The sequence below is a fragment of the Erpetoichthys calabaricus genome, chromosome 1 (assembly GCF_900747795.2).
Source record: "Erpetoichthys calabaricus chromosome 1, fErpCal1.3, whole genome shotgun sequence".
In the NCBI taxonomy this organism is placed as follows: Eukaryota; Metazoa; Chordata; class Cladistia; order Polypteriformes; family Polypteridae; genus Erpetoichthys; species Erpetoichthys calabaricus.
The window spans coordinates 218,109,604-218,134,626 of record NC_041394.2 but is presented as its reverse complement, the minus strand read 5'-3'; the positions used below and the strand labels follow the sequence as shown (position 1 = coordinate 218,134,626).

The following is a 25,023-nucleotide window of genomic DNA, read 5'->3' as shown; positions in this document are numbered from 1 at the left end:
CTTTGGGCACAAGCAGCCTGCTATCCCATCCCCCACCGACTCAGCTCAAGTCAGACAAAAAGTTCTCCCAGCTCAAGTCTGTTTATCCAATTATGAGGTCCCTGGAAAATTATAGGGTAAGTAATATATGGTTATTTGGAACACATGCATTTCATGTGTGTTCCGTGTCTACAACAATCTGGATAAATGTAGGATGACAGAAAATGTGAGGCAAGAAATGTTGAACACATAGCTAAGACAGATTTTCATGTTATGGTTATGGTTAGGGTATGATGCGGACACGACTGATTGGCTAGTGCAGAGGTAAGAACTGCTGTCTCATAATCAAGAGATTGCAGGTTCAATTCTGGGTCCTTCCTGCATCTACCGTTTTGAGTAGTGAGGTGATATTATTGTTACTATCAAGACACTATATAAAAGCGGTCGGGATTGTCCTTCCGTCCCGTGAGTGCAAAGCGTAGCGGTATTCCGCTTATCACAGACTTACCCCTTGCGGCTTGCGGTATGAAGCGACGCAATGTGAGCAGAGTTCTGGTGTTCCCTTGCTTTTGTGCGCGTTCCTGATGATTAGGTAGGCTATTTTTAGATTTGTATACAAAGAAATTTTGTCCTGCCTTACTTCTTCTAACTTGGTCACTTTATTAGCAGTCATTCATTGACTTTTGCGACACGACATTTTCAAGAGCAGAGCGCTCTGAGGACGTAGTTGTCCATGTAGTGGACACTCCACAACAGGGAAAACTGATAAAAGGCACTAAGAGAGTTTTCACACCGAATATAGTATTCAAGGAAGTTTTATTGAACAAAACTTTAAATTTCGTTGCAAAAATAACAGAAACTACAAGTATTAAAGTAATGCGGCTCAGATTCAATATAACCAAATTAACGAGTTGTGGTACATGAATTTTATTTTTCACTGTATAAAATATCAAATTGATCTCCATATTGAATTGCCTTAAGAAGTGGTCGACTTAAAAGTCTGTCGCCTTAAAAGGCGGGTGAGCCTAGTTATAGTATAAAAACATAATTTGATTTGAGTCTGTAACACCCAGTTTAAATTTATGGTACTTATAAACCTTAGCATTTTTTTTTTATTATTATTATGCAGTTTTATTCACTTAGTCACATTCACGCTCCCCCCGATCTGACACTGTTAGTTTTCAAATAAAGATGTGGTATAACAGAGGTAAGCTCAGATGAGGATGAGGGTTCTACATCTGAGAAAGAGAACAGGAGCCCTCCCCACAATAAGCATCCAGTCACATATAAGAACAACGCAGCTGCACCAGGCATAAAGGCGAGAGATGGCATCATTTGAATCTGCCACACACAGGTCCTTCAACGAAACAGCAGGGCCTACAGGTATTGTGCCAAGTTCTGTTTGCGATTATACTTTGGCAGCATGCCTATGTCGATCAAACACAGGAAGCTCTGCAGTCTACTTGTGACTTTAAGCTTTAGGAAGATAAGTAAATAAATATAGGTAAACAACATTATATGTGCCCTTTATGTAAGTAACATATAAATGTTTTTTTTATATAAAGACCATCAAAAAACATAATCGCGAACAGAACTTTGCAAGATATCTTGGCCTCCAACAGGGAGGCATCTGATTTGCTGCAAATTTATTCTGCAGCAGGACAACGACCTCAAACATGCAGCCAATGTCATTAAGAACCATCTTCAGCGTAAAGAAGAACAAGGAGTCCTGGAAGTGATGGTATGGTCCACACAGAGCTCTGATCTCAACATCATCGAGTGTGTCTGGGATTACACGAAGAGACAGAAGGATCCGAGGCAGCCTACTCCACAGGAGATCTGTGGTTAGTTCTCCAAGATGTTTGGAACAACCTATCTGCCAAGTTCTTTTAAAAACTGTGTGCAGGTGTACCTAAAAGAATTGATGCAAAGGGTGGTCATACTAAATACTGATTTGATTTAGACTTCTGTTCATTCACTTGACATTGTTAATTGATAAAAATAAACTAAACTTCTATGTGTGTAAGCATTCTTAGTTTAAAGCATTTTTTCCACACCCGCCTAAAACTTTTGCACAGTACTGTATAACAGATATATTGGTAGATATATAACAAATATATATTGTTTATAGAGTAATGGTAGAGAAAAGAAAAATATAAAAAGGTTAAAGAAACATTTGGAAAGAAACAGTCCTATTGACAGACATAATAATAATGATAGGAAGGACATTTAAATTAATTTCTCACTAAACCCAACATGAAAACATTTTTTTGAATAAAGTCAAGCCGATGAATAAAATGCATTTTATATATATACACATTTAAAAAGTGCTCTAAATGAAAAAAAATCATCATAAATATTGAAATAAAATTTTTTGAAAGTTACTATTTAGCAAACATCTCAAATTTAAGCAAACAGTGAATCAATTAAAATAGGAACATACTTGAAGTGAAGGTCCTTAAAAGTGAAATGTGTTTCCACAATGCCAGTTGTCTTAACTCTAGTCCTCAGGACATCTTGTTGGGTTGGGATATATGTGGTCTGTGCTATCCTATCCAAATCATTCAAATAGCTAAAAACAAAGCAAAATGTTATTTGTGGTATTGTTGTCCCTTATAATTTTCTTTTATATCAGTAAAGCACCAATAAAACACAGTGACTGAATACAACAAAGTAAAATGAAATTGCTTAACAATTGTGACAGTACTGGACATTCATGGTTTTTGAGTCTTGCTACAGTTCATGTTCTGACCCAATTCCTCCCTCTTAACCACTGTCTAATCCTATACAAGTCAGTCATGTGCTCCAAAGGTTTAAAAAAATTGAAATATGTTTGTTTTACTTTGTTTATGCTTGTAAGGTGTTTTTGTCTTGGTGTCAACAGAAAGATGCTATACAAAATAAAGTTTGTTTGTTATTAAAAGCTATTAATACCAAGATTACCGTATATACTCGCGTATAAAATCGATCATTAAATCAGCCCACAACTTATACTCCTGTTCAAAAATACAACACTGAAATTATTTATTTATTTTTTACATCTTTTTGCCTCCTCCAATCTTGCATCAGTTTCTCAGATACATCGAATTCTGTTGCAGCAGCGCAGTTACTGATTTCTTTCGCTACTTCAACAATGTTCAATTTAAAAACAGCTTCAAAATTTCTTCTGATCAAACACTCCATTGCAGATGAGGGATGCTCTTATGATAAAGGTGTATGATGGTGTGACACACACAAAACAGTGCAAACGTTGCTTCGAAATAGTTTGGGTAGTACTGTGTGATAATGTAGGCACGACAGACAGAGAGTGCAAGAGAGAGTGAGCCGGTGGGTTTTGGGATTGGGGGAGGTTAGGAGCATGTGCTGATACAGGTTACTCACTCAGGTGGGCATTAGCATATCATTATTTCTCATGGACCAATAGCGTGAGTTTTCCGCATTCAACTTATACGACCGACATTATAAAATACCAGAAATTATACGATATAAATCAAGTCCTGGCTTATCTGCGGGAAAACTTGTACGCGAGTATATACGGTAGTTTAAAAAAAAAAATCAACGGGGGAAGCAGAGCTTTTAGAATGTATATAGCATCTTAATAATAATTCACCCTCAATTTCATGAGGTGAACAGAGTCAAAACTATTTTTAGCATAATGGTTATACTTACCTTTATTTATATGCTAGAATTACACACATATGATGATGTGACTATGTATCTGTTAAATTTGTTTTATTTGAACTAATCTTTGCTTTAATTTCAATGCCTGGGCAAGAGCTTTGTCAACAGCCAGGGCAAAAAAAGACTTTATTTAGCCTATCTGGCTTATGACTTAACAAGGACACAGAAATCCAAACAAACAGAATTAGATTTTATTTTGAATATCACAATTAGTATTTTTTTTTTTTAAATATCCAAAAAAAAATGTAACCTTCTTCCACAAATACAAGAAACAAATCAACTGTCAACTGATAACAAAATAACAAAAAGAAGTCAACATTTAATAGCAGTTACCACTGTTCTTACCTATGTTTTGGCTTAGGCTAGTAGCCAAAGTTGCTTCAAGTTCACTAAAGATATTTTGCATTGATGGTGTAAAGAAAATATTCAACAGATCAATATTATTACAAGATAAATTTGATATGCTAACAAAAAAATTCTCAGCTGAATGAAATGCCTTTAACATTTTATAAAAACATGAGGCTAATAAACACAACCATTTTCTCATATTAATCTGTAAATGTTATAATTCTCCTATTTGCTTGTTGGATTTTTAAGACTAAAAACCTTTTTTTGACAATAGTGTTACTGTGGACATACTGAACAAGCTCTTGTTTGTTGGCAAACATCTTGACTTGTCATAATAGTAATAGGAAAGACTAACAGAAGTACCAGAAAAATACTGTAGATTTACATAAGAATAAACTGTCTTGCACAGACATCAAAGATTCATGTTGATTATGATTGATACATATTTAAGAAGAAAAAACAGCTGTGGATATATTATGTGCAGTGACAGTGTTCTCACTAGGGCCTTTTCGACAGACATATTACTCAGCTGATTTCATAAGCTGCCCAGCTGACATGGCTATGCTGCATTTCAGTTTGACTGGGTGTTGTTCTCACTACCAAAATGGACAGCTTCACTATATTTTTCTCCTCACCTTAGCACACAGCATATAAGGTGCGTTCTCCATTATGTATGCTGTTTGATAGTGTGGTTACATTACATAAAGAGAGTGCACTTTGTCTGGGGCAGGGAGACAAATACTCTAATGCTGTCCATCATGTCTTCTTAACTATGGCTTTAGTGGAGAGAAGAATGTGCAGCCAAACTATTGGAGCTGTCTCATTTGACGTGGGGGTACTTAAAGGAGGGTGCAAAATAGTTTTTGAGAGTAAGAGGAAAGATTTACTGCTAATTTCCCTTTACAAATCGCTGAAAATTACTGCTTGTGTGAGCTGGGTATTATGCAATGATTAAACACCTTAAATATAATTTAACCTAAATCAATGATTTATTCATATTCAAAGCACTACCATATTAAGTCATAATAAGAAAAAGGATACCTAAAAATGACACTATTTAATTGTTTTAAAGGATAGTGATACCAATTTTGCTTAGTTTTCCATTGTACAAGGCTAAATATTGTAGGCTACATACATCTGAGCTTTTAAAAGAAGAATATATAAAACTAGCTACAAGTATTAAAATGTTTTCATTAATGAATGCAAAACAAATACAGCAATCTTCAATTTAACCACCTGGCTACTTACTCATTTCACACAGCAAAAAAAAAAAAAAAAAAAATATCTGGGAAGAGCACCAAGTGATTCTGAAAATCAAAAGAACTAGGACATATACTCAAAGTTTTGACAGTTTAATACCATGCAAACTTAATTGGTCTCAGTTTGTCAAGGCATGCTCTCAAAGAGTGGCATTTGTTTGGATTTACATGGGAAGTTAGGTAAATCTGCACAAAATGTAAACAATGTCAATGCATATTTGATACATAGGTAGAAGAATGTGTCTGGAAGAAGTGAGAGGTGGGGAACAAAAATCATTTCTTGCATATGAACAGCCACTTTTTCACACCTTCCACCCATTTCCATTCTGGAGGCAATACTGATTAGTCCTGAAGACTCACCAACTTAATAATATACAAAAACAACAAAGAACCTTCCTTTCAATAATCCAAGGGTTTGAGAGGAAAATGATCTTGTAATTGTCATCTCAGAAGAGGAGTGGAAGTCAGCCATACACAGAATACACTCTAGCTCTGAATGCACCAAGCACTCAATAATTTAACTTATTAAAAAAATTCTTTCATCGATCACACTTGTTTGAAATTGTCAAAAAGGTATCCAGGGCCACATCCTGCTTGCAAGTGTTGCCACCTAGCTTGGACATCACTAGGCCATATGTTTTGGGAATATAACAAATTCACAAAATTTTGGACAAATATCTTGAAAAACTTATCAGATAGCCTGTGTGTCACATTCACTCCGAACCTATTAGCATGTGCAGTTGGTGTGCTCTCATGTGCGCTTGAAGTGGATAAGGACAAATTGACTGCAATAGCCTATACCACAGTACTATCATTCAGACTTGCCTTGCTTAATTAGAAGAATCCCAACCCACCTTTTATAATAACTCAGTGGAAACTGACGTTCTATATAATTTGAAATTGCAGCAAAAAAAAAAAAAAAAAAAAATCAAATGATCACATAGAAGATGTTTTCAAAAGTTTAAAACACAGAAAGACGTAATTAAAAAAAATAGATTAAGCATTCATATAGGGAGGAAAATATGTTTTTTCTCTGCTCTTGGCTCTCCTCTCTTTCACTTTCTCTCAGGTGACGGATGAATTTTTGTTTTGTTAGGTTTTATTCTTTCTCTGTTCTTTTATTAATTCTTAGCTGTTTTTTTCTAGATTGATTTTGAAATTATTTGTTATGTAAAGACTGTAAACTTTATGTGATTAATTGAATAGTATGTTACTTTTTTGAAATAAAAGAGCATAAATACAAAATAGTAAAAAAAAAAAAAAATCAAAATAACTGAGTAGGCAAAGAAAATGTCTAATTTCATAAGAAACTGGGACTTTTAATTTCTCAAATGGATTCATCCACAACCATTTATTTACACTCTTTTAATAAAAGAGTCAATTCTTTTTGTTAAAGATAGCCTGAAGTCCCAATGATTTTCTATTCCATTCTAGTAATGTACAGCACTTCATTATAAAACTCTGTGAAATACTACACTATGATGTAACTGAGTTTTGGATTCTAGATAAATTTTTTGTGCCCATGAATCTGTGTTCAAAACCTATTTTTCTCATACTATTATATTCTCCATAAAACAAGAACATACAATTAATCTGAACTGTTTTGGATAACAACATTCCATTTAAAAGTTCATGCCACTACCCTCTTCTTTACTTACTATGCTGCAGAGTCATTCAGCTGATACTCTCTTGACCTGTTGAAGCAGGCTTGAACTCCAGCATCCTTCCACAATCTCTTGATTACTCCAGCTAGTTCTGCTGTCATGAATCCTTCTTCAGCAGAGCCAGCAAGCACAAATAACTGACGTGCATCATCCTCATGGAAAAACATAAAAAACACATATTACTAAGTATTTCCATCATAGAATAACATAACAATTATAATCCTGTGTATTCACCTCCAAAATGGCCTCAAACACATAAAAAAAAATCAAATGACTCCTGCAAAAACTCTAGGAACAGCTAGTAAAGGTTAAGATTTTTTACACCTGCAATGGGAAACAAACTGAATGATACTGAAATAGAGGGTTAGTGGATGAATTCTCTTTCATGTTCTTCTATTAAGAAACAGATATTAAAAACTAGCTATTATCTTTAAAAATGAATACTAAAAACTCTTCAAAAATATTCGGGCAAAACCATTAAACATTAATTTAATTTAGCAATAATTTGATAATTTGCTCATCGTTGCTCAAACATTATGCAAGGGCCAACTCCCTACTTTATTTACAAAGTATGATATTACATTCTGAATTTTCAGAATCAAACTGTCAAGCTATATAAAATTAAAACTGAACTAGAGAATGTTTTACACAAGATTGCCAACTGGCACTACAAGCTCAAACATGTAGATTACCAGAGAAGTTGATTTTTTTCTATGAGTAATGATCTACAAGGAAATTAATGTGAATTTGATTTCAGTTTTAAAGCAGAACACCACCAAATAAAAATTATCTATGGATATTTTTCTGAATTTCCATACACACATTAGTTGTGATTTTAATATTTTTCTTAAAACACTTACTGCTCTAGCAGAGTCACCAAAGTCAATCTTCAACCTCCCCATCGCTCTTATGATAGCAATTATTGATTGAATAGTATTGCTGTAAACAACAGCTTTATATTGTTTACATTCCTCTTCTGAATAACCAGCTTCATGAATAATTCTAAAACAGAAAGAAATAAAACCTATAATAGCTGAAGAACATTAAATAAATGATGAAATGCATTTTATCTTATGAATACTTACTTCATCTGTTTCACAATAGTACTTTTGCCTGACTCTCCAGCACCTACAAAGGGGGGTGAGAAAAACATGTAAAACCAGTCTGAGGCAATAACATAAACTCTCTAGTACAATTAATTACACAACATAAATAAACTAGTGCATTTCAGTTAACAGTATTTGATCTCCTTTTTATATAACTATAGAAACCACTCTTTAGCAAAAAAAAATCCCTGGACAAAACAGCAACACACAATGTTTCCAGACTATTTAAGACATAAATATAACATGACTTGAATATTGTATTATCAATTGAAAGTAAAGACTTTAAATATTGTAAAGCTACAAATGAAGTTACCTATAATCACTGTACAAAATACCAAATAATCAATAAATAAAGGTCTAATCCCAAAGGTCTATATCTGTAATGAGTTGAAGAAAAGGCAATACCGAATTCTCTTCTTATATTACAAAAATTAAAGAAAATATAGTTCTGTAATATTAAGCACCTTATTTAGTCCCTTATCAGTTGGCATTGACTAAGTAAGCATAGACTAAGCAGTGCTCCAGGGTGGCTAACCTGCTAACACATATCAAATTGATGGGTAAGGGGTCTTAAATTAGGTCTTACAGTAGCATCAAGGTGTGGATGTACTTTCCTGTGGCATCAACATGTAAAATGTTAACAAAAATAAAAATAAAACACACACACACACACAAGGATTTGCTTCTAAATTTGAAATTCCATATGCAAGATATCAAAACACCTTTTACCTTGCAAAGTGCTAATTCTAATTTACAAACCTGAGCTACAGAAAATGACATAAAAAAAGATTTTATATTAGAAAGAAAAAAAAAAAAAAGATTACTCACATGCCACTAACATAATGAGTGAACATTAAGCAAATGGTTATGATACATTAGTTTTTGCTGAGAAACACCCCTCCAGTGTTGTTTGGGCTATGAAAAAAAAAATGCCAGGGACAATGCTTGATTAAAGAAAAATAGGCTAGAATTAAGCTCAGACTTCTTGGTTGAAATGCAAGCACGGTAACCATCACAACATGCAGGACATTGTTTCTCTGTTGATTGATCACACTCCAATAAGCAGCTGCTCAGGTCACCCCATGGTGTATAGCACGGTCTGCAGTTACAGTGGATTCAGAAAGTATTTAGGCCTCTTCACTTTCTGCATTTTTGCCCAACAACCAACACTAATAATGACACATAAAACATGTTTTGAGAAAGTTTTGCTAATTTATTAAAAATCAAAAACCGAAAGCTCTCATATCATATCAAGTATTTAACCCTTATATACAGTATTTTTTGTAGAAGCCCCTTTGCCAACAATTACAGCTTCTTGGGTAAGTCTTTAGAAGCTTTGCACATCTAGATTTGGGTAGTTTATTCCATCTATCCTGGCAGACTCTTTGAAGCTCTATTATTAGGCTGGTTGAGAAACATGTATAAACTGCCATCTTCAGATGTCTCAACAGGTTACACACCAACAGGTTACACACTTATCTCAAAGCCAATCTAGTGTTGTCTTGGTCTTGTGCTTTGGGTCATGGTCATGCTGAAAGGTAAACTCTAGGCTCGGTATTAAGTTGAGTTCACTCTGAAACAGGTTTTCTTCTGCATTCATCCGTCACTCAATTCTGACCAATCTCCTTGTCTCTGTTGCTTAGAAGTACCCCCACAGCATGATGCTGCCACCACCATGTTTCTCTGGAGCAAGTGAGGAGCAATGTCTAATCTTCGTCAGAGATGGTGCATTGAGTTCAGTCCATATAGTTTAATTTTTGTCTCAAAAGACCAGAGAATCTTTTTCATCATGCTTTTAGAGAACTTTAAATGCTGTTTGGCAAACTCCCAACAGGAGTTAGCCATTCTACCATAAACACTCGATTGATTGGGTACTGCTGAGATGGTCATCTTTCCAACAGGTTCTTCTACCTCAGCTGAGGACTTCTAAAGCTCTGAAAGAGTGACCCACACCAAGGCATTTTTTCTCACGGTTACTCAATTTGGCCAGATGTCCAGCTCTAGGACCTCTGGTGGTTCCAAATTTCTGCCATTTCAAAGTTATTGAGGCCACAGTGCTCCTTGGAACATTCAAAGCTTCAGAAATGGTTTAATTTCCTTACCATATTTGACACACCACAATTTTATTGCAGAGGTCTACAGTGAGTTCTTTGGACTTCATGGTTTGGATTATGTCCTGAGATGCAGTATGATTTGTGGGATCTTATCTACACAGGTGTGTTCCTTTCTAAATTATGTCCAAACAAATCAGTTTGTCACAGGCAGACTCCTATCAAGGTCTATACATATCAAGGATAATTAAAGCAAATTAGATGCACCTGATCACAATTTGTGCCACATGAAAGAGCCTGAATCCTGATATTTCAGTGTTTGATTTTGAATAAAGTTGCAAAATTTTCTGAAAACATGTTTTCACTTTGTCATTAGGGGTTATTGAGTGGAGACTGATGGGTAAAATTTGCAAATTTGTCAATTTAAAATTAAATTTAGAACACAAAAAAATGAGCAGAAAGTGAAGGGGTCTGAGTACTTTTGAATCTGCTGTTTATGTCAAAACCTTGACTTAAGGTGAGAAACCTAGCGTAACAATTTCCCATCCTAGACTTGAAAATCAAACTGTGTGAAAAGGACAAACAAAAAGAGATTTTGCTTTATATGTTGGATATAGAGATGGCCTCTGTCTGCCGCATTTAGATGTTCATTCAAGCTTTTGAAGTTCTGGAAAATTTTAATAATGTAACATCATATATACAGTTTCAAATGTCTGTTGTACAAACTTTCTGGCTATTAAAGGTATTACAGTAGGAGCTGATGGAAAGAAGCTGATGAATTAATCGGTATGCCTTAAGATTACAGGGAGTACTGTTGGTGACAAACCTAGCTGAACGCAAACTTGTTACAAGGAATGTTTTTAGTAAACAATTATCAAATCACTGAAATGTCTGGAACCTAGTATGGTAAAGGTGCCTGGATTTACATTTAATATTATTAATCTATTCTGGTATGGTGATATATGGAATAACTAAAAGAAAAAAAAATACAAGATTACAAGATACATTAATACAAGAGTTGTGTCTTCACATCCAATTTTCTATACAACTATACATTGAAATCCCAGGTAGTATATTTATCCTCATGCTTGGTTATAGTGGCTAATTGCTGATTAGTTAAAGCAGCTCTCTTGCAAAACTTTTTATAAGACAACACATGACTAATACTTAGAAATTTAATGGAAAAACCACAATGTTTGCTGGTTTAAAATTTCTTTTGTATGTATTGTCTTCTGTTTAAAATGTCCTTGGCAAATTAAGGGTCAATCAGTAAAACCCAAGACTTGGTCTACAATTTTTATTATACAAGTTATTTTATCCATTAAACTATTCAATGCCGTACAAAAAAAAAAAAAACAGGAAATACCAACTGTGTTTATGTAAGTATGTATGTATATGTATGTACAGTGCATCTGAAAAGTATTCACAGCGTATCACTTTTTCCACATTTTGTTATGTTACAGCCTTATTCCAAAATGGATTAAATTAATTTTTTTCCTCAGAATTCTACACACAATACCCCATAATGACAACATGAAAAAAGTTTACTTGAGGTTTTTGCAAATTTATTAAAAATAAAAAAACTGAGAATTATATATATATATATCTATATATATATATATCTATATATATATATATCTATATATATATATATATATATATATATATACACACAGTAATCCCACCTCCATCGCAGGGGTTGCGTTCCAGAACCACCCGTGAAAGGTGAAAATCTGCGAAGTAGAAACCATATGTTTATATGGTTATTTTTATATTGTCATGCTTGGGTCACAGATTTGCACAGAAACACAGGAGGTTGTAGAGAGACAGGAGCTTTATTCAAACACTGCAAACAAACATTTGTCTCTTTTTCAAAAGTTTAAACTGTGCTCCATGACAAGACAGAGATGACAGTTCCGTCTCACAATTAAAAGAATGCAAACATATCTTCCTCTTCAAAGGAGTGCACATCAGGAGCACAGAATGTCAGAAAGAAAGAGAAAAGCAAACAAATCAATAGGGCTGTTTGGTTTTTAAGTATGCGAAGCACCACGGCACAAAGCTGTTGAAGGCGGCAGCTCACACCCCCTCCGTCAGGAGCAGAGAGAAAGAGAGAGAGAGAGAGAGAGAGAGAGAGAGAGAGAGAGAGAGAGAGAGAGAGAGAGAAAAAAAAACAATCAAAAATCAATACGTGCCCTTTGAACTTTTAAGTATGCAAAGCACCGTGCAGCATGTCGCTTCACGAAGAAGCTGCACAGAAGGGAGCAACATTAAGATAATCTTTCAGCATTTTTAGACGAGTGTCTGTATCGTCTAGGTGTGCGAACAGCCCCCCTGCTCAATCCCCCTACGTCAGGATCAGAGAATGTCAGCGCAAGAGAGAGAGAGAAAAGTAAGTTGGGTAGCTTCTCAGCCATCTGCCAATAGCGTCCCTTGTATGAAATCAACTGGGCAAACCAACTGAGGAAGCATGTACCAGAAATTATAAGACCCATTGTCCGCAGAAATCCGTGAACCAGCAAAAAATCCGCGATATATATTTAAATATGCTTACATATAAAATCCGCGATAGAGTGAAGCCGCGAAAGGCGAAGCACGATATAGCCAGCACATTTTAGATTGCATTTGCCTGACAAAATTGTTTAATTCATTTTGTACAGGCAAAGCATGTCCAGGATAGAAAGATTTGGATCAGATAGATAGATAAGATAGATTTGAAAATCTTGTGCTTCTTCAGTCAACACCTTTTCTTGTCAACAACATCCCAAAAAACATTTAATGTGCAAAATGCTAAATATGGAAATGTTAAATTGAGGTTCTACTATAAATGCTTTTTTATGTAGTGGTCTCCCTCTCCATTATTGGGCGGGCCTCCACAAATTCTGTGCTATGCCAAAGAGATCACATATAATTTACTAATAGTATTTGATGTGCTTAGAGTACAAATTGAGTTGTGTCTTTCTTATAACTATGTAGAGATTTTTTTAATCCTTAATGCCTTCAGGTTTTTGCTTAAGTATGAGCTGCACTCTATCTCATAAAACCAAATTAAAGCTCAAGTCTAGAACTTGACTAGAACTTGACACTTGCAAAATCTTCATTTTTTTCTTCAGGCAAAAGATTCTTTGTTGGTATCAAGATGTGCTTATAGACACTGTAATGCTGAAAGATCTATCTGACAAAATCATAGCAGAGGCAATTAGGTTCTTGTCCATAATATCCTGATCATTACTCAACTTTCACTTGTTACTTGTATCAATAAGTGAAAGTGGCAGCAATTCTCATCAGCATTGCACCACTGTATTTAATGGTGCTTATTAGGCCATTTTTCATTACATACATACCTCTTCTATCACAAAATATACAAAAATGCAAGCAGTCATATTTTAGTTAACATCATCACTTGAATCAATAGTGTTTGGCAAACAATAAGGAGACCACAATTCATATCCCAGGTACTTCCTGCATGGAGTTTGCATGTTCTCCCGTCTGCGTGGGTTTCCTCAAACAGTCCAAATATATGCAGGTTAGGTGAATTGGCAATCCTAAATTGGCCCTGTTGAGTAGTTGGGGGTTGTGTGTGTGTGTGTGTTTGCCCTGTGATGGACTGGCATCCTCTCCGGGGTTTGTTCCTGCCTTACGCCCTATTCTAGCTGAGATAGGCTCCAGCAGACCCCCTGCAACTCTGTTAAGGACTAAGCGGGTTAAAAAAAAAAGACTGATTGACTATCTGGCTTGTTTTAGGTTAATTTGAAGGATTGCCTTACTTAACACTTCAAGCAAAATTACTTAAAAACATGGAGCAAATTACTAAGTAACACAGTTGAGGTAGAACCACTGATGTGGCAACTTTTTAAAAGTATCTGAATGAGATCCTAGGACGACCCAACCAAATAAACATCATGGAATAAACTACATCTTTACTCTAAGGGGTATAATACTGTATAATTATTCATTGAGATGTTCTAGTCATTTTTTTTTTTTTTTTTTGCTTAATATAGTATTAGGGATCGGCGCCATTCTCAATTTTAGCTCATTTTAGTTACATTATCCAATGTGTGAAGAAATGAAACCAGCACCTTTTGATTCCTCTAACCTTCTCATGTGTACTACTTCTAAAAAATGAAAAAAAAACTCTTTAGCATGGAGTCACATTTAAGTAATTATTTCAGATACCATTTCATATTTTTAAAACTATTCAGTTACCTTGGCATTTGACAAAACAAAAAAACATTACTCATTTTCATTTTTCAGCTTAATCAACCCACAGGGTACCATGCTGAACCTCACAGTACATTCCTATTATTACGAGACCAAGCAATGATTAATTTAAATTAATGGATTTTCTGATGATACCACCATCATAGGCCTGAATGCCAACAATAAAGAGATGGCTTAAAAAGGTGGAATATGTCTTCTGATATAGTTCTGTCAGGGCAACAATCTCTCTTTTATGGAAACAGTCATAGGCTTTAGCAAATGGAAGGCAGATCCTGTGGAGAGGGTCAGAAGCATTACACTTCTTGGAGTTGCCATCAATGATAACTTGATATGAGCATAGTGCATCTATTGCTAACATAGCGCTCAAGCACCTCTACCTTAGATGCCTGAGGATGATCAGAAGTCTCCATCTAGGTTAAGTAACTTCTATAGGTGCACAGTGGAGTCTGATCTCATTGACTTCATTACTCCTAGTATAGTACCTGCTCATAAACAACTGCAAAGCACCACTGAGTGACGTTGGCACAGACTATTATTGGCACACTGCTCCTTTAAGTGCAGGACATAGAGTATGAAATACACACTAACCTAGATAATATTAGACAATAAACGTATTCAGGGAATGTTTTTATGCAGAGAACAAGAGCACCTGATGGATGTTCTTATATATAGTCTGAAGTTAAACTTAATAAAAGGTTTTGTATTCATTATCTGTTGTTGATATTAACTTGCAGTCACTAGTGGGTGATAGAAATATAAGTAGGAATTTCACTGTGCTATGTACACAGGACAATAAATTTTATCTTGAATCAAAAATGTTTTTTAATATATTCAATGATATTTCTGATTTTTCAACATAAAGCAAAGCTGTACTATTTGTTTTATATGGCATTTATACTCATTTTTAAAAGATGTGGAACTTTGATTTATTAAACTATATAATAATAATTAAATTTAATTAATTTACATTTAAGTAAGTTGTTCATGTCATGGAAGAAAATCAATCTAGCCAATTATGCATTTACATATTCTGAGCCTAGCCAAGCTGATGAAAAAATCATGATCATAGATACCAGGCAGGCTGTTACACAAACAAGAAGGGTCAAAGTGCATTCAAAAACCAATACAAACAAAAAAGGTTCATTTTAACTAATAATATGTTTTTGGCATGCTGTAAAAAACACATAAATAACAGAGTTGTTATGGACAGATTTGCCAGCAAATGGAAAATACACAAATTTCTGAAAAAAATTAAAATAAGCACAGTTTCTAACCTGAGCCACAATTTCTTTTAAGTACAATCAATACAGTAAGTTATCCTAACACAACCCCCCCTTTCCATACATAGAGCATTCATAGAATGAGTGACTTTTAATCAAACATTGTCCACAACAAAATGTATTTTCAGAAATCATGCGGAATGCGGATGCGGAAAACACAGATGGAATCATGGAATTAATGCATAATAACGAATTTTAGATTTAAAAATGGGGAGACTGAATGGGGTGACTGTTACAAAACTTCCTGATAAATTAAACGATTGAATAATCTGTAGTTTTGTCATTCAGATACTATTTTCTAGTTTGTTGTTTTTCAAGCAAATGCAATTCTTGGTAGAAATTCAGTCATGCCTCTGTCTGTTTGTGCGTGTGTTTCCTGTATGTTTTCTCATTAAAGGCATATGAATTAGCTAGGTACATGAGACAGAAATGCAGAAGAAAGAAGTATCAGATACCCTAACTACATTGAAAAAACTAAGAAACACAAGCAAAAATGAGGGCACAACAATATCCCGGAAACTTTTACGAATCTGGACAACAACTTTTCTGCAGGCTTTGCCAGCATACCATAGACTGAACACGAAAAGATACTTGCAATGACCATGTCAAATCTAAACCCCATCTCAAGAACAAGGAGAAATTAAGATCAAAAAGTGTTCCTCTTCAGGTAACAATAGAGGAAACAACAAAACTGTCAGATGCAAGATGCCAGTTTTTGGAGGACTTTGTGGCCATGCGAGTCAGAAATACCATTCGAAAAAACGACGAAGACGCGTCCTTTCTTTATGAAGCATTGTAAACAAGGAGGCACGCTGCCAGAAAATGAGCAGTTTTCTTCAAACTCATTTGCCTCGTGTCTTTGAATAATATATAGACACTGTTCTTCGAAAGATTCGTGGCAAGAAAATTTATGCTGTAGTTGATGACACCACTGATAGCCGAGAGCACATTGTTCTCAACATAGTGATACGTGAGAAAACATGTGGCTCTATGGTCATTCTTTTATGTTGGCAGTTCGAATTGTACATGATGTATTTACTGTAAATGATTTAACCGATTAAATAATATTTAACCGGTATTAACAGTATTTTCCGTAGAAAAATGTTATTAGTGAATGGCACTGGCTGTTAACGAGTTCCCTTTTAAAAATTAACAATAATGTTTCTGGATTTAATAAATGTTTTGCCTCGTGGTGACGAGGCACTCAAGGTTCACATTTGACTCTTCCGTTATAAACTCGGCACCTACAAACCTGGGTAGAAGAACAGGCTACTCCGCAGATACAATAAGCCCTTAAAAGTAGGTCTCTCTTTTTTTGTGTTTGATTCCCGGACTTAAGAGTCTTTCAGATTAGTTAGCTTTCGCTTCGTAATTAATTATTTTAAGATATGCAGTAGATGAAGCTACAGATGTAATGATGCACGTTTTCATTCTGTAAAAATTCAAGGTTGAAGAATCATTAGAAATAATTTACATAATTACAATTACAGGTACTGAAGACCAGTACTTTTTGCCAAATGTTATCTTTATGCAGAGCTGCAACTTTTCTACCTTTTCACAGGCAGCACTTCAGTCCCTTCAAAACAACCAGCTGAATCTTAATGACATTTTAGCAGTGGTTGCAGACAGTGCATCATACTGTCTGAAAGTATACCAGGAAGTTTTAAAAAGGGTTAAGCCTAACAGTGTACATTCAACCTGCTTGTGTTATATCATCAGTTTGGTGGGAGAGACCTGGCCGCACTACAAATACCTCAGTGAGACCGCATCAATAGTGATGTGGCTAAAGTTTGAACTTCTTCAAGAAGCCTGCCAGGAAAAGGAGATGGGCAGCCTTCTTGTCACTGGAAGAGATTGTGCTGACCAATCCTATACCTGATTAATGGAACTGCAATATAAGTTTCAGTTGTGCTAGTGTGCTGTTTCATTAAAAGGAATGTAAAGTTCCATTTCATTATTGTTTGTTTTGTTGCAGCTGTTGCTACTTTGTTACAGTAAAAAAAAAAGAAAAAAAAGTAAAAACCCAAAAATCTGAATCAAGGAAAAATAAAATGGTGAAAACCGAATTAAACAAAAACAAAGTGAAATTTGTGAAGAAATAAAACGGATTCCATAGGACCCTAGATATGCTTATGATAAGCTCCAATTTTAAAAATGCTGTGACCAATGCTGTCAGCTCCTGAATTAAATTATTCCTACTTACTCGGTTGTTTCAATATTCCCTTTCTTCCATTATATTAAATGGTATTTAGAGAATTTGTTTCCTTTTTGATCTCAAACAAAGATACTGTTATATCTTTGGATAATTAATGCTGGATATTACAGCTGTCACAAAGAACAGTATTCTATTCTTAGTAAAATATTAGGGCAAGACATTTAATAATGCAAAATGCTAAAAAGCCATAGACACACACGCGTGTCTGCCAATACGGGAAAATTAATTTGCTACACAACAACACAGAAGCAATTTTATATTGCTTACTAGAGGAGTTATGATGCATTCACTCAAGCACACAGTAGCAAATCATACAAACAAGTATTTTGAAAGAGACAGTGAGAGATAAAAGGTTGTTTTTTATTTACTTATCATAATACTACCAAAGAAAGTCATTCAGCATCAGTTTTATTTGACACATGCGGGGAGGGTCAAGTGATCATTCAAACTGGATGAAAAGGGCAAGAGCCAGAGGATGCACACATTTTTTTATATTAGTATAAAATATATTTTACTTCCTTTCAGACGTGGAAGGCTTCAATAGAACATAGAACCACTTAAATAACTAGTGCGAGGATGTCCCCACTGGCGCTTGTTCACTTACAACTTTAACAGGATTTAAGTGGCACTTCTAAAGTGTCAAACAAGAGAAGGAAAGAAAGTAAGGTCCACTCCTGAAATTCAGATATTTTTACTGACACCTTCTGCACAGAAGTCCCACTTGTATTTCATTCCTCACTTCCCTGCCCATAAACCTTGAAGTACAGAAACAGAATGTGTCTCAACTCACTGCATTGCATCTACAAAATGCCTTTTTCAGGCTTCCTAAGCTGTGTTCCAGGCTAATCTATTAACTTAATAACTTATCAGACAGTTACCTCAATCATATGTTCAGTAGTGTCTACCCATTGAACACTGCTGCTGAAGACATTTTATATTTACAATATGTGATACACTTTGAAGCACTGAGCTGTTTGATTATTTGCCGCTATTATTGATCATTATATCTATAACATCAAGACGTAATGCAACAACCCTATCCTGAAAGCCATGCTTTGTACTCCTGGTTATGATCCTTACTGCATGATATTCCCAAACCCACTTGATCCAATTCCAAGGTCTTAAGAGGCTGAAGAGTACCCCAGCAACACTGCATTCAAGGCATCAACCAAATCCAGATAGGTCACCAGACCATAGCCTTGCCCACTCTCTAAAAACCCACTGTGGTATAGCGGGTCAACTTTGAACTGCCTAACAGGCACGTTTGACAGTATGAGAGGAAAAACTGTGGCCAGAAAAAAACATCAAGTAGACTTAACACTCTAAACTCCACACAGTGACTGGGTATGGAATTTGAATCTACAATGCTGAGGCAGCTGTGATTACAATAGTCATCAATGGGGCTGTAATAAGCCTACTGTGCTCGCCTGAAAATATATACCAATAGATTTGCTTTTCTTGTTTGTCCTTCATCAAGGTATCTTTTAATATCACCAATGAAAATTTAAGTAGTGCTGGGCGGTATGACCAAAATTCTATATCACAGTAATTTTCAAAATTATACCGGTTTCACGGTATTCAACTGTGTTTTTTTCCCCATGAATTTTCCACTGTAAGTATTAATACAGGTTTGCATGGCCCCATAAAGTGATAGTTTTCAAGGGGGTGGCACTAATGAAGAGAAGGAATCACATTGCATGACAGTTGTAGTCAAAATATAGAACCTTTTTATTGAACAAATTTTGCAAACAACTTAAACAAAAATTTTGACAACATATTTTCAACCATCCAAAGAGGCATTAAGACTTAGTAAAATATCCAGAGTTGCTTGTCAAAAGTTGTATTGCATTGAACATGTCTTAGAAAAGGAATAAATAGTAAATATTTTTTGTAAACCAACTACACTTTCTGTTAATGTTAACAATCTCTGTCCACTGACATGTTAAAGTGACTTTTTAAACAACTTTACCATCATTAAACTGCATAATATTTAAACTAATGATAACAATAAAATAAATAATAGTACAACTTCCAGTAATGATACTATTACTTCAAGACTTTGAGCCCAGGAGCATTACACAGTATTCACCAATTAAAAATAAAATAAAAGTGCAACCTGGTGATGACATCTTTACCAACTGAACCATCATTAAGGCAAACTGCATTAATATGGAACTTGCTTCAAGCTAAGCTATACACATAAATAATAAAACCGCAAATTGCATTTATAATGCTATTTGTGGTATAGCCCTACGGAAGCGTATTAGAGCCACAGTGAAGAAAAAAAAATATGGACACAGTGAAGGAAAAAAAACTGTCGAGAATAAAGTTGACATGTTGACTTTATTCGACATTTCCACTTTAATCTCAACGCTTGTGTCGAGATTGAAGTCGACATTTCCACTGTATTCTCGCCGTTTATGTCGAGATTAAAGTCGACATTTCCACTTTATTCTCATAGTTTATTTTGTCATTAAAGTAAACTAAACTTCATCCTAAAATCCATGTTTAATTCACTAGATTTTCTCAAACCCCGTCATAAGTTAATGTAGCACATTAAATGCCTTGTGTTAAGTGTTCCCTGACCCAGTTGTTAATCGCTACGCGCTTCTTAAACTGACTTCCTCTGCACTAAGAGGAGGCGCAGGCAGTGATCGCCGCACAGAATACATTCACTTCATGATATTCCTGCTCTCTGAAAATTTAGAATGCTAAGATAAATACATGATATCATTTTCATGATGAAATGCATTAAAGCAGGTATTAAACATGCACGGTAGTGTGGCGGTAGTGCTGCTCCCTCACAGTAAGGGGTCCCCAGGTGTACTTTCAGTGTAGAGAATTTTATGGCAGGTGTGACGAGGCTCCAAAAAAACTGGATGTATGAATGGGTATCACACAGGTTTAACTTAAATATTGTGTAAATGTTGAGTTCATGATCTGGTGGTCGGAGACACGAACACAGAATTCAATGGATGTTCTTCTGAGTGGGCTCTCTTTATTGCATGCATGCTGTCTCTGTCTGACGTACCAAACCCCCAGTTTCTATCCTTCCTTTATCTTTCTCCAAATAACCAATCACCACACGATAAACTTCTTTGTGAACATTAAAAAAATCTTCATTATACATATTTGATTATGCCATCCATTCAGGGTTGCACCCATCCCAGTAATCATTGTGTGTGAGGCAGGAGCAAATCCTGAACGGGGCGCCAGCACATTGCTGGGTGACTACGAGCAAAACATTCACTAGCAGAGTTAATATAGCATAACAAAACCCCACATCCTACATGACTCTGAAAGGAAACTGAAGCACGCCGAGTAAACTCACCAGAAAAGCAACCAAATTCAAGGCAGGGAACACCTGGGACACCTTTGCTGCGAGGCAGCAGTGCAACCTCCACACCACCATGCCCACACATGATTAATATATGCTTTAATGCATTTCATCATGAAAATGATATCAAGTATTTATCTTAGCATTCCAAATGTTCAGGGAGCAGGAATATCATGAAATTAATGTATTCTGTGTGGTGATCGCTGCCTGTACCTCCTCTTAGTGCAAGAGGAAGTCAGTTTAAGAAGCACATAGCGATTAACATGACTCCGGGAACACTTAACACAAAGCATTTAATGTGCTACATATGACGGGGTTTGAGAAAACCTAGTAAATTAAATATTCATTTTAAGATGAAGTTTAGTTTACGATGTTCTACTTTAATGACAAATTACGAAAATAAAGTCAACATGTTGACTTTAATCTAGACATAAATGGCAAGAATAAAGTAGAAATGTTGAGAATAAAGTCAACATGTTGTCAGACTATTACACAGTACCCAGGTACATTACACAGTATTGAAAAAAAATAAAACAAGTACAACTTCGCTTGCAGTATTATCCAGTAGTATAGAAACTGTATTCACACATTTGAACATAATGGTCCACATCCGACCAGACAACAGACACGGCTCCTTTTTTCGGCAAAAGTTCTTCTGTGTCATCATGTTCAACTTTATCGTCTGCTACAGCTTCACTTTCTGAATATTCTCTGTCCATTTTTGCTGTTCAATACCTCCACTAACGCATGTAATCCGTTGCATGCGTGTTTAGCGGTGCAGCAGTGAAAAAGGTTTAAGGGGGTTAAACAGCTTCCCGCTATGCCACGTTCCGAATGCTGTTTAGGCTATTTAAACCGGTGTTGCTGTATAAGAAAAATCTATCTCGTAACAAAAATGAACAGTTTTTGGTATGAACCGGTATACCATCCAGCATTAGATTTAAGGATAAACAAAAAAAATATACACTGGAAAAAAGTCCTCGTCATTAAGAACACTGCCAAAATTAAGGGTCCACTCTGACATAGTTTGGAAACTCCTCTATTTTTAAAAAAGAACTTTACTCCATTAGTTTGAATTTCAGAGTAGAACTGCAATAGTCACCCTATCTATGTAAAAATCTTACTACCTGCGCTACCAATCTAAGATGGGTTGAAATCTAAATAATCAATGTAGAGTTCAAAATTAAAGTTTGCAGTGCATCTGTCTCGTTGCTATGTCTGTTCCATATCAGTTGATATAGGATTTTTAAAAGACGGGCTAATGTTTGTGATGTGTCGTCTGTTGGATAGTGAAGACATAGCAACCAGATGGCAACTCAGACACTTGTTCTTTTATTAAAGTGAAAATCACCTAACCAAAGCTGGAAAATCCTATTGTACTTTAAAGAAAAAAAATCTATAAAAGCATTTAGGCATTGTCAAAATTAATGTATTATAGTGTCATTTCATTATGATGGTATTGCAGTGCAACTTCAGAATTTAAAATACTTAGTCGGATGACCAATTACCAATCCAATCAATTGTTTTAAACTGCTAGTGATTCATAGCTCAAACAGCAAAGTTAAAAATGATCCTTGAGCTGGATTATTGTTTAAGAAAATGCCATGCAAAACCCAGAAAAGGCAGCAAAGTTTTTGTGTTTATCTTCCTAATCTAAAAGACACAGTTACAGTTTCCATCTGTACACTTTCCAGCTCACTTATTCAGTTAGCAGACAGGGGGACTCTGCCAGCACCAGACTCAGGACAGGAGCCAAACTTGGACAGTGTGCTTCTATGTTGCAGGGCTCTCTCTCACACACACACACACACACAAACACGCCATGTACTTATACTGAAGCAATCTGAAGTCATCAGTTATCCTAATCTGCATATCTTTGAGAAATACAAGGAAAATCCAGTCAGATTTGGGGAAAAAAGTGTAAATTCACACAGACATTGTCAGCAACAGTTGCAGCAGGGAAAAAATCAACCAAGTCACTGTCATTACACTGAATGAGCAGAGTATTTACTACTTGATGTGATGCTTATATAACAAAATTTTTGGAATTTGATTTTGTTAGAAATTATTTTAGCTGGGTTAGTTTTACAATTACCAAACAGAAAACACTAGTGACTAAATTTAGTATGTGAGCATGTTAAACCTGTTAGTCCACAATGATGATTCTTACCTCCAAATCTCTACAGTCCCATACATTTGTGGTAACACGGAGGAGGTATTCCTGTCCATCAAAAATTTAAACATATATAGCATATATTGGCATGTTCCTAGCTTTAGAAAGAATCCTGGATTCTAAACTTGTGAAATTCACAGATGTCTCAAAATTGAAGGAATATCAAAAAATAAAAAATAATTTTCTGGGTGAATATTTGGAAAATGCAGATTACTATAAACAGTAGATGAGCAAAGTGTTACTGTATAAGCGGACAAAAGGTTCAGTCATAAACAAAAGATCAGAGATGTTGTACTAAAGAAAGTAACCTCTGAGAAGGTTTACAGTTGATGCAACACTCTCATTGGTTGTTACAGGCAACATATAGAAGCAAATTATAATATTTTAGAAAAGCATTGAATATAAATTAAGGAGGAAGTCTAAATTACTGTCGTTTTATTGATGCTCTGTAATTGACGGCGAGCAGAAAACTTTGTTAAAATGGTATCAATAAATGCCACTTTGTTAACTGTTACTTCAGTTGTTTTGGCATGCTCACTATACGTTCATTTACCAATAAATTCTTCAATGGAAGCTTATCAAAGAAACATGGAAAATAAGATTTAATAAAGTAATAATAGTAATAATTATAATTAATAATTCATTACATGACACCCAAGAACTCTGTGCAAATATGAACGGAAATCAAAATAAATATACTAATCCACTTTCACAACATTTTCTCAGGTAGTTTTTTCTGGGTGGAACTTAATTTTTACCTCCAGAAAAACATTCACCTCAAGGAGCCAGTGGCTTCTAAAAGAAAAAAAAAATTAGGAGCCAATACAGTAGCTTTGATTTCGGTGCCAACTAATCAAAACTGTAAAATATGAATCTTTCAGTCTCTTACCTCCATATATGTGTGACTAATTATTTGCCTTCTCCTGTGCAATACATCCTTCCCTTGTGCTTTTATGTTTGTCTTGATGATTTGGGCAACTTTCCAACTATGCACAGTCATTACGAAAAGTGTATTTTCCTCAGGCTATGCGTCTGGGCCATCCAGTGTAATTTTGTCTTTTTACTTTTGTTTGAAGTGAGCCAGCGTTTGACACAGAGCTCAAGTGATGGGCCTTCTGTGTTCTCTGGCTAAATCCTCCAAGGTTGAGACATTGAGTAAGTTTCGTGCTTTTGACTTTATTCTATTCTGTGCTAAAATGCCACACTCACATTGAGCTGCTAAAATAGGCACAACAAGCATGATATCAACAAGATGTAGAATGTTGTGGAAACCTGTGCAATGAAGTTCTTTTGTCAGTAAGACTTCCCACAAACTGTTTTAAGATTTGTCTAAGAGTTGGTCTTTAATCAATTTTTAGCAATCTCCAATCTGTTTGTACACCCTTAACATCACAGTCATTCTTCAACAAGACTCAGTCTCATTTTCTCCAAAAATGGTTAAATCATATGGTCATGAATCATGATAGAAGACTGAGAAGCCACTGATTATCTCAGTAGACCCATGTGAGCTTCCTTGCTGTGTATTACCCCTCGTATTCTCAAACTGGCTTTCCAGTTCCTTGACTATAACCTCCACTGTTCTGAACATGCAATTGAAGGTTATCTCTAAAGCTGGTGAGACTTGTACCTTTGAGTAGAATATTCTGAAAAGTAATACCTGTATTGGTAATACTCACCAAATTTCTCTGCTTTTTAATTTTCAGTGTCTA

The 25,023-nt window shown here is 35.3% G+C and overlaps 1 protein-coding gene across 1 annotated transcript in view; it reads right to left on the bottom strand.

Moving 5' to 3' along the window:
* LOC114659384 (guanine nucleotide-binding protein G(i) subunit alpha-1) overlaps positions 1 to 25,023 on the bottom strand; it is an 82,290-nt gene that overhangs the window by 10,363 nt on the left and 46,904 nt on the right. Inside the window, exons 2-5 of the mRNA XM_028811845.2 lie at positions 8,017 to 8,059; positions 7,792 to 7,933; positions 6,926 to 7,083; positions 2,423 to 2,551 (exon numbers count right to left, since the gene is read on the bottom strand). Coding sequence (XP_028667678.1) covers positions 2,423 to 2,551; positions 6,926 to 7,083; positions 7,792 to 7,933; positions 8,017 to 8,059 — 472 coding nt within the window. The remainder of the gene's footprint in view (positions 1 to 2,422; positions 2,552 to 6,925; positions 7,084 to 7,791; positions 7,934 to 8,016; positions 8,060 to 25,023) is intronic.